This window comes from Rhinopithecus bieti, unplaced genomic scaffold (assembly GCF_001698545.2).
Source record: "Rhinopithecus bieti isolate Rb0 unplaced genomic scaffold, ASM169854v2 scaffold_25906, whole genome shotgun sequence".
Lineage (NCBI taxonomy): Eukaryota > Metazoa > Chordata > Mammalia > Primates > Cercopithecidae > Rhinopithecus > Rhinopithecus bieti.
In genome coordinates, this window is record NW_016811566.1 from 246,885 (window position 1) to 257,523 (window position 10,639).

General features: G+C 54.6%; 1 protein-coding gene across 5 annotated transcripts in view; it reads left to right on the plus strand.

Annotated features, from left to right (window-relative positions):
• Nucleotides 1–8: 8 nt before the first annotated feature.
• PHRF1 (PHD and ring finger domains 1) overlaps nucleotides 9–10,639 on the plus strand; it is a 37,528-nt gene continuing 26,897 nt past the window's right edge. For 3 of the 5 annotated variants that reach the window (XM_017894008.1, XM_017894006.1, XM_017894009.1), the window contains exons 1-2: nucleotides 5,081–5,400; nucleotides 5,755–5,874. In XM_017894008.1, coding sequence (XP_017749497.1) covers nucleotides 5,307–5,400; nucleotides 5,755–5,874 — 214 coding nt within the window. In that variant the 5' untranslated portion in view covers nucleotides 5,081–5,306. Of the gene's footprint in view, nucleotides 1,200–5,080; nucleotides 5,401–5,754; nucleotides 5,875–10,639 lie in introns of those variants that run through there. The other 2 variants (XM_017894005.1, XM_017894007.1) reach the window with 2 other exon arrangements.

Below are 10,639 nucleotides of genomic sequence, written 5' to 3' on the forward strand. Positions count from 1 at the left end.
CGTTGGGAGGCCCTGCCGAGATTGGGAGGCCCGTGGCCTGCGGGCGGACGTCCGGGGCTTGCGGGGACGCGGCGGGAGCCCACCTGCCTCGCCCCGTGGCACCCACGCGCGTGCCCCCTGCGAGTCCGCGCTGCCGCGTTTGGAAGAGAGCTGTGACTTCGCTGCCTTGTTTCCAGCCTCTGTGCGTGGTTGCCTTCCTGGGCTTCGAGCCTTGTCTGCATGTCCCCAGGCCTGTGTGGCTGGCGCTTTTCCTATTCCTTAACTTTTGCAGTTCTCACAGCAGCCTCTCTGGAGTAGGCTTTGTTCCCGTTTTACCGATGAGGGGATTGGAGCCCAGAAAGGCTAAGCAACTGCCCAGCGCCACACAGTCGGGGAGGGGCAGAGCCGGCAGCCGGGTCCGCGCCAGCCCCGACTCCGACCGTGCTCTTTTTGACGCGGCTTGTGTTACCCCTTCTTCGGAGTTGACGTGCTTTACTTGTTTGGACAACAGCAGAACAGCAGTCAGCTGGGTGAACCACATTCTGGCCTGTGGTCACTGGACAGGCTCTGAAGCTGAGCTGAGGTTTGACTTCGGGGTTGGCATACTTGACCTCTCTCCTGGACCATCCGGTTTTCTTTCTTATGGGAAGAATGTTAAGTCAGAGTACTAGTGGATGGATGACACCTCAGCATCATGGCTACGACAAGCCTGGCCGTGGCCCTCAGCAGCGCTGCGTTCATCTCAGGCCCGCGGAGACCTTTGTTCACACCTGACTTTTTGACTATCATTGCAGTTTACAATTTTGAGGTCTTCTAGCTGATACAGCAAATGGTGAATACAAGAATAAAAGTTGGCCTGAGTTGAGATGTTGGACTTGGCTGCAGGCTTGTTCAGTGCCTGAGATGGCACTCAGGTTCCGGGACTGGCATGAAAAGGGATTGCAGGCACCCCGGACACCAAAGGCCCTTTTCCTTCCTCAGTGACAATTGGGACTGCCAGTGCGATGGTTCCCCTGAATTCGAAGAGAGAGAGAGAAATAGCGTTTCCGGTTTTCTTTTCCTCTTTAATCCCCCAAATCTGGAGTCTAAGCAGGAGAGCTACAGTGATCCCTCCACCCCAGAGCTCTGCTAGCCCAGCCAAAGGTGGCCAACAGCTGGGAAGGGCTGTGGTCTTTTCTGCAGAAATGGCTTCCTGGCCTGTGGCCTGGGACATGGCAGAGGTGGATATGGGGAAGGGAAGATGTGGAGTTGGGGCTGCTGGTGCAACCAGGAGGTCCTAAGCTAGGGGCTCCCATTAACCCGCGTGCTGACTACAGGATTCTTGGTGGTCCCAAAATGTCTTATTTCTGGTGGTTGTGCTAGAGGGTATCTGCAGAGACTTTCTAGGTTATTTTCTAGTCTTTGGCAAAATAACCCCTAGTTACTGTTGTGTGATACCCAGGAAAGGATGTTGTTCAGCCTCACATAACCTGAACCTTCCTGCTGCTGTGGTGGAGGATTGTAAGAGGCCCCTGGAGGCTTCCCTCACCAGCTTTGGTAAAGTTCAAAGGCCTCAGGACTTAGCCCCACAGGTACACGGACTCGCAGAGTTCAGTCTCTCTCCTGAGCTGGTATTTGTAGCGAGCTCCTATGTGCGAAACCCCACATGGCCTCACTGGTCTCTTCTGGCAGCCCTGGGGCAGGCCCAGCCATTGCCTGTCGCCCTTCCTATCCCTTGGAGGTGGTCCTCAATCTCAGTGCATCAAGGGAGAAGCCAGGAGCTATTTGTTCACATATTATGGCTCACTGCAGCCTCAACCTGCTGGAGTGAAGTGATCTTTGGACCTCAGACTCCCAAGTAGCTGAAACTACAGGCGGTTTCCACCACACCTAGCTGGTTTTTAAATTTTTTTGTAGAGACAGGGTTTCGCCATGTTGCCCAGGCTGGTCTTGTAACTCGCAGGCTCAAGTGATCTGCCTGCCTCAGCCTCCCAGAGTGCTGAGATTACAGGCGTGAGCCACTGCGCCCAGCTAATTCACTTTTTTTTTTTTAGGAGACAGAGTCTCGCTCTGTCACCCAGGCTGGAGTGTACTGGCGCAATCTCAGCTCACTGCAACCTCCACCTGCCAGGTTTAAGCAATTCTCCTGCCTCAGCCTCACGAGTAGCTGGGACTGAGGCGCACGCCACCACGCCCAGTTCATTTTTTGTATTTTGGTAGAGATGGGGTTTCACTGTGATGCTTAGGCTGGTCTCGAACTCCTGAACTCAGGCAGTCTGTCCGTCTTGGCCTCCCAAAGTGTTAGGATGACAGGCGTGAGCCACCGTGCCCGGCTATCGATTCACTTTTTTTTTTGAAACGGGAGCCTCGCTCTGTCGCCCAGACTGGAGTGCAGTGGCATGATCTCCACTCACTGCAAGCTCCACCTCCCGGGTTCACGCCATTCTCCTGCCTCAGCCTCCCGCGTAGCTGGGACTACAGGCACCTGCCACCGCGCCCGGCTAGTTTTTTGTGTTTTTAGTAGAGATGGAGTTTCACCATGTTAGCCAGGATGGTCTCGATCCCCTGACCTCATGATCCACCCGCCTCGGCCTCCCAGAGTGCTGGGATGACAGGCGTGAGCCACCGCACCCGATCCGATTCACATTTTTTACTTTCTGTGTGAAATACATCATCAGAGTGAGGATTTGCACTCGGAGTAGTTGGACCCTGGGACTCCCCCCAGCCCTGCTCTGTTGTCTCTTAGGTGGTCTCCTTTAAGTGTTCCCCGGTAGATTCATGTGAGAGAATCTGCCTCCCTCTTTCAGATATATTTCTCCAGGGCAGGGACTGCATTCACCTTGTGCTGCACAAAGTAGGGGCAGGGTAGGTGTTGGAGCAGGTGTCCCAGGAGGATGTGGGGTCCGTTGTTAGGGTGGTCACAGCTATTGCCAGGGAGTTAAGGTCCTCTTAGCTGCGGCCTGAGAGCTGCGGCCACTCTAGGTCTCAGTGCACACCATGGGAGAGGGGTCACCCTCCTGGGTGGGCCGTGGCCCTTGTGTGTCTCTGAATGGGAGAGGGGTCACCCTCCTGGATGGGCCGTGGACCTTGTGTGTCTTTCAGAGCCGGTGTCTCTAGGATTCAGACGCAGGACAAGCAGGGTGTCTCTGGAGTTGCTGGGTCCACCAAGCAGCAGGGCTGCAGACTCCCTTGAGTGGGAATCGTGGCCAATTGTCTTCACCTTAGGGTGGCAGGTAGAAGAAAGGTCAATTACTGATTTGGCAAAACCACTTCTGCAATCGCTGTTTCCAGGCGGTAGTAACATATGGCAGTTGACAGTTTGGTGGAGTTGACATTCCTCAGTATTTTAGAAGGCATCATCTTAGAATCTAGGGTTGGCCGGGCGCGGTGGCTCACGCCTGTAATCCCAGCACTCTGGGAGGCCGAGGCGGGTGGATCATGAGGTCAGGAGATCGAGACCATCCTGGCTAACACAGTGAAACTCCGTCTCTACTGAAAAATACAAAAAAAAATTAGCCGGGTGTAGTGGCGGCCGCCTGTGGTCTCAGCTACTCGGGAGGCTGAGGCAGGAGAATGGCTTGAACCTGGGAGGCAGAGCTTGCAGTGAGCTGAGATCGTGCCACTGCACTCCAGCACTCCAGCCTGGGCAACAGAGCAAGACTCCGTCTCAAAAGAAAAAAGAATCTAGGGTTTTGCACTGTTTTGTCAGATGGGAAGTGAGGCCGTCCTGCTCTCTGAGCCTTAGCCCCATTAGGGATAGTTGTCCAGGGGTGTCCAGACAGCAGTGGCGGTGACAGCCCCTTTCCCCAGTTGCTGTGGTACATGTGCAACCCGCGGTGGTGGCAGGAGCTGAGCTCCAATGCGAGGAGGCCCTGAGCTCAAGGGCCCCTGGCTCGGGCCCCCCACTTCCTGGCCTCTTGTGTGATGCGCTTTTGTCTGACCATGGATGGAGCTTGGACCTGGTGGGAAACAGTGCTACAGGGCCGGCTTCACCGCCTTGCTGGATTCCTGACTCACTCTCCTAGTCGAGAGACCTTTCCTCCCAGGGTCACCTGGGAAACAAGGTGGCTAGCACTGATGAGAAATGAACCACGTGCACGCATCTCATGCCTTATCTGGGACCAAAGTTTGAGGCCCTGTTGTGGAAGGAGGAGCGTGTCCAGCTAGATTTCCCAAGGCTTTGTACGGCGTCCTGTGTAGCTTCACAGTGACCTTGCAGAGTGGGAAGGGCAGGGGTCCTGGCTGATGGGTTAGTGCCTTGAACAAGTGGCCTTGGGAGCCAAGGGGTAGGCCTGGCCTCTGTGCCTTCTGCATCCTCAGCTCTGGGTACCACCGGGGACTCAGCAACACCCTGGTGGATGGGGTTGGGGTGCGGTCAGAAGAGCCTCCGGGCCTCCCGACACTGGCCAGCCTTGGCAGGGAGAGCACCCTACGTGTCACCGAGGCCCCTCTTGTGCCCAGCTGATAAAGCCCGGCTCTGCCTCAGCTCAGGATGAGGCCATTTTGTTTGTATATGGTGTTGTGATTCGTCAGGAGTGTTGCAGTTCAGTGGTCAGTGACCTTTTATTTATTTTTTTTTTTTGAGAGATGGAGTTTCGCTCTTATTGCCCAGGCCGGAGTGCAGTGGTGCGATCTCAGCTCACCGCAGCCCCCTCCTCCCGGGTTCAAGCAATTCTTTTGCCTCAGCCTCCTGAGTCGCTGGGATTATAGGTGCCCACCACCACGCCCAGCTAATTTTACTTTTTTTTTTTTTTTTTTGAGACGGAGTCTTGCTTTGTTGCCCAGGCTGGAGTGCAGTAGCGCAATCTCAGCTCACTGCAACCTCTGCCTCCCAGGTGCAAGTGATTCTCCTGCCTCAACTTCCCAAGTAGCCGGGATTACAGGCACCTGCCACCACGCCCGGCTAATTTTTATATTTTTAGCAGAGACAGGGTTTCATCATGCTGACCAGGCTTGGTCTCAAACTCCCGACCTCAGGTGACCCACCCGCCTTGGCCTCTCAAAGTGCTAGGATACAGGCGTGAGCCACTGCACCCTGCCGACCTATTTTTTTTTTTTTTTTTTAGTTAAAAACAATTTTTTTTTTCCTGGCCGGCTGCAGTGGCCAGCTGGGATCTGGCTTTTCAGGTAGCTGTGTAAATGTGAATCGTGTGCAAGGCTTACTGGTGAGGGTTGTTGCGTGTGTGATATCTTAGGGCTCACCCTCCACGTGCTGTGGCGGTGGATGTGACACTGGGATGCGGCCTGTGGGGAGAGGTCATCGCTCTTCAGAGGGCTCTTTGCAGCCTGGGACAGTTTCGAAGTTCCCTGACTCTGGTTTCTTTCAGAGCTGAGCTCAATGTGCAGCAATGGATGACGAAAGCCTGGATGAGCTTGTGGCCCGGAGCCCAGGGCCGGATGGACGCCCACAGGTCGGCCTTGCGGACCCGGCAGGTGACTTTGGTGAGCTGCCCAGTGCCGGGTAGGGGCGTCCCCAGGATGAGCAGGGTGCCTGGTGTTTCCCTTTGGAGGTCATCTGTGTGTGTCGCTTGTCAACTTTCAGTCTAAAAAAATTATCCTTTGATTTTAAATTGTGGAAGTAGCATATTCTTTTGTCTAATTTTTAATGCAAACAACACAAATGTTGAACGAAAGGATGTTCCCTTTCCCTGCGTGTGCCCCCACCTTGCCAGCCCTGGGGAAGCTGTTAGCCGTTTGGCAGGTGCTCCTAATGCCTCTACGCCTGTGCAAAGCTTCCCTGCTCTCTGCTGCATAGTCTTGATGCCCCTGCGGCCTGTGTCTCACCCTGGTGTCTAGAGGAAAGCAGCGAGGGCAGCAGTGGGGACTCCGGGGACGACAGCGACAGCGAGCACGGAGATGGCACAGACGGAGAAGATGAGGGGGCGTCTGAGGAGGAAGACCTGGAAGACAGATCTGGTGAGACAGCTGGTGTTCACGCCGGCTCCTGTGTTTCCTCTTGTCATGGTGGGGACAGCCTTTTATAACACATCCTCTGTGAGAGTGCTGTCATCACCACAGCTGGCCCCATCCCCATGGTCACCTGCAGTGAGGCCTCGTCTTCAGCTGTGATGACGGCTCACTTTATTCGTAGTCCTTTTTTTTTTTTTTAAGACGGAGTCTTGCTCTGTCGCCCAGGCTGGAGTGCAGTGGTGTGATCTCAGCGCACTGCAAGCTCCGCCTCCTGGGCTCAAGCAGTTCTCCTGCCTCAGCTTCCCGAGGAGCTGGGATTACAGGCCCCTGCCACCACGCCTGGCTAATTTTTTTTTTCTTTTTTTTTTTTTTTGAGATGGAGTCTCGCTCGCTCTGTGCGCCCAGGCTGGAAGCAGTGGCCGGATCTCAGGCTCACTGCAAGCTCGCGGGCCTCCACGGGTTTATACGAGTAGCATCTCTCTCTGCCTCAGCATCCCCGAGTAGACTGGGACTATCACAGGTTCACCATTCGAATAAGCGTCGCCACCTCGCCTAGGGGGGACAAGGAGTAGTTTTTTTGTATGTTTTTTAGTAGAGACCGGGGTTTTCCACCGTGTACGCCAGGATGGTCTCGATCTCCCGACGCCTCATGATCGCATAGGATACCGTTCTCGGCTTCCAAAAGTGCTAGGATTAAAAGCAGGCTTGAGGCACTGCGTCTGGCCTAATTTTTGTATTTTTAGTAGAGATGGGAGTTTACACCACGTTGGAGGCTGGTCTCGAACTCCTGACCTCGTGATCCACACCACCGCTCAGTCTCCAGTCTGGGATTTACAGGTGTGAGCCACTGTGCGCGGCTGTAGTCCTTCTTTGAAGTTTCAGTTTGACAACGTAGTAGGTCTCTTCTCTGTTGAGGGCAAAAAATTAAAATGTCTAAGAACACTGAACAACATGATGTGATGTTTTTGGAGAGAATGTAACCGAACTGGAATTCCCCATGGAAGGAGCAGCAAGATCTTGGCAACCGCCTGCCCCCCACACCCCGACAAAGGCCTGCCATCATCACCTAGGTACAGGATGGGTTTAGCGTGACCTGGGGTTTGCCATGACCTGGGACCTCCTGACCCACTTGTAGTTCATACATTCATCTGAGCAGAACTCCTAAGAGAGCTGACAGATGCATTGTGCGATTTTATGATTTTATTAAGAAATTCAGGCCAGGCTCAGTGGCTCATGCCTGTAATCCCAGCACTTTGGGAGGCCAAGGCAAGTGGATCATCTGAGGTCAGGAGTTCGAGACCAGCCTGGCCAACATGGTGAAACCCCATCTCTGCTAAAAATACAAAAAATTAGCCTGGTGTGGTGGCACACACCTGTAATCCCAGCTACTCAGGAGGCTGAGGCAGGAGAATGGCTTGAGCCCAGGAGGCAGAGGTTGCAGTGAGTAGAGATTGTGCCACTGCACTCCAGCCTGGGCGATAGAGTGAGATTCCATCTCAAAGGAAGAAAAAGAAATTCTGGCTGGCTGGGCACGGTGCTCACGCCTGTAGGCCCAGCACTTTGGGAACATGAAGCAGGTGGATTTCTTGAGCTCAGAAGTTGAAGACCAGCCTGAACAACATAGCGAGACCTCATCTGTACAAAAAATACAAAAATTGACCAGGCGCGGTGGCTCATGCCTGAAATCCCAGCACTTTGGGAGGCCGAGGTGAGCAGATCACGAGGTCAGGAGATTGAGACCATCCTGGCTAAGACGGTAAAACCCTGTTTCTACTAAAAATATAAAAAAATTGGCCGGGCGCGGTGGCTCACACCTGTAATCCCAGCACTTTGGGAGGCCAAGGCGGGCAGATCACGAGGTCAGGAGATCGAGACCATCCCGGCTCACACGGTGAAACCCCGTCTCTACTAAAAATACAAAAAATTAACTGGGCGTGATGGCGGGCGCCTGTAGTCCCAGCTACTCGGGAGGCTGAGGCAGGAGAATGGCGTGAACCCGGGAGATGCAGCCTGCAGTGAGCCGAGATCACGCCACTGCACTCCAGCCTGAGCAACAGAGCGAGCCTCCGTCTCAAAAAAAAAAAAAAAAAAATTAGCTGAGCGTGGCGCCTGTAATCCCAGCTACTAGGAGGCGAGAGAATTGCTGGAACCTGGGAGTTGGAGGTTTCAGTGAGCCAAGATTGCCACTGCACTGCAGCCTGGGCAACAGAACGAGACTCTGTCTCAAAAAAAACAAAAACGCCCCACAAAAATTACCTGGGCACAGTGATGTGTGCCTGTAATCCCCACTACTCAGTAGGCTGAGGTTGGAGGATGGCTTGAGCCCAAGAGGTCCAGGCTGCAGTGAGCTGTGATCGTGCCATCACACTCCAGCCTGGGCAAAAAAAAAAAATTCTCAGCTCACTTACGATTGGTTGATGATTGTATGTACCCTTGAACTTCTTTTCGGAGAACAGAGCTTTAAAGGGCAGGTCTGGGCTGGGTGTGGTGGCCCAGGCCTATGGTCTCAGCTACACAGGAGGCTGAGGTGGGAGGACCCTTGAGCCCAGGAAGTTGAGGCTACATTCTAGCCTGGGTGATGGATCGAGACGCTGTCTCAAACAAAACAAAGGGGAGACAAGTCTGTGGGGTGCACTAGTGGTACCTTCTTCCCTGTGCCCATTGCTGTCACCCTCAGTGGTGTGTAGCCTGTGAGGCCACCAAGGAGGTGGCCCTGCCCCCCGACCCTGCCCCTGCCCTGCCCTGCCCCAGCCCTGCCTCGGCCCTACGCCTGCCCTGCCCCGACCCTGCCCCTGCCCTGCCCCGGCCTTGCCCCGACCCTGCCCCTGCCCTGCCCTGGCTCCACTGTGGTGGCTTCCTCAGAGGGAGGCTGAGCTCAGCCTCAGAATTTTGCCTTTCTACTGCTTTCCTTCTGACATCACCCTCGGGCTGGAAAATCCGTGGTCCTCAAGTGGCTACTGTGATCTGTGTGTCACAGTCTTTCAGGATAGCCTTGTGGTTATCAGGGTTAGAACGTTCCGGAAAGGTAACCCTCCTGTTTTTGAGACTGTTGGTGAGGGAATGGCGCTCATGGCCTGAGCCAGTGTGTGTTGGCCGTGTCCTTCCAGAGTTCGATGTTTAGCTCTGCACGTGATGTGCTCTTGCTGGTCTGCTGGGTCTGCAGGTCCCAAGGGGGCTCCCCTGCTTACTCCCAGCGTTGGGTTAGGGCTCTGGTTCGTCTGTAGCAGGTCTCTGCACGGATTCTGGCATTGCCAGGGCTGAAAGCGTGGGCCATCAGGGTGACTCTCTGTCCTTGAGATCTGAGGGCACTTTGGATGCCAGAGACTCTGGGTTGCCGGCTGGAGTGAGGGTGACAGGAGCCTCAGCAGGGCCCCCACCGTGTCTGCGCTCACCTTCTAGCAGCAAACCCAGTGCATCAAGCAGCAGCTGGGGGACAGGGTCATAGGCATTGAGAGCTGTGGGCGTCCGGGAAAGGGACAGGCTCCATGGACCTGGGGTGGGGACAGGCTTCTGGAGAATACAAGCTGCCACCTGAGGGGCAGGAGGAGGTGGCTGGGCAGGGGCGGCAGGGAGGCCAGGGCTGGGGGATGTGAAGTGACAGAAGGTTTACAGAGACCTGGAGCCATGAGGGCTGAGCGCCCTGAAGGAAGGGGTGGGAAGGCACCAGAGAGGTGTTGGTGTAGCCAGTGTCTGCAGAACTTGAGTGAACACCCCTCTCCTCTTTATTCCTCCAGGACCTTTTTTTTTTGTTTTTTGAGACCGAATTTCGCTCTTGTTGCCCAGGTTGGAGTGTAGTGGTGCGATCTGGGCTCACTGCAGCCTCCACCTCCCGGGTTCAAGCAGTTCTCCTGCCTCAGCCTCTCAAGTAGCTCGGATTACAGGCGCATGTCACCACACCTGGGTAATTTTTGTGTTTTTATTAGAGGTGGGGTTTCACCATGTTGACCAGGCTGGTCTCGAACTCCTGACCTCAGGTGATCCGCCCACCTTGGCCTCCCAAAGTGCTGGGATGACAGTCCTGAGCCAGTACGCCTGGCCAGGACTGTTTTTTAAACAGGAAGAAGTAGCCAGTGGGTCCCTAACTGGTGGGAAACATGTTGAGGAAGGAGTTATTCCATGGGCAAGGCCCGCGTCGCTGGGCCCGGGAACTTTCGTTCTTGTTGCTTTTCCCACCCTGGTGTTTCCTGCTGGAAATCACTTGTTACACTGCCCTCTCCAGCTTGAGGTAGTAGCTCTTCAACTCTTTTTTTCTTTTTGAGACGGAGTCTCGCTCTGTCGCCCAGGCTGGAGTGCAGTGGCGTGATCTCAGCTCACTGCAAGCTCCGCCTTCTGGGTTCACACCATTCTCCTGCCTCAGCCTCCCGGGTAGCTGGGACTACAGGTGCCCACCACCATGCCCAGCTGATTTTTTGTATTTTTATTATGTATATATTTTTGAGATGGAGTCTTTGTCACCCAGGTCGGAGTTCAATGGCACAGTCTAGGCTCACTGCAACCTCCGCTTCCCAGGTTCAAGCGATTCTCCTGCCTCAGCCTCCCGAGTAGCTGGGATTACAGGCACACACCACCACACCCAGCTATTTTTGTATTTTTTGTAGAGACGGGTCTTGCCATGTTGGCTAGGCTGATCTCAAGCCCCTGACCTTGCGATCCACCCTCCTTGGCCTCCCAAGGTGCTGGGATTACAGGCTTGAGCCACCACGCCCGGCAATTTTTTGTATTTTTAGTAGAGACGGGGTTTCACCGTGTTGTCCAGGATGGTCTAAATCTC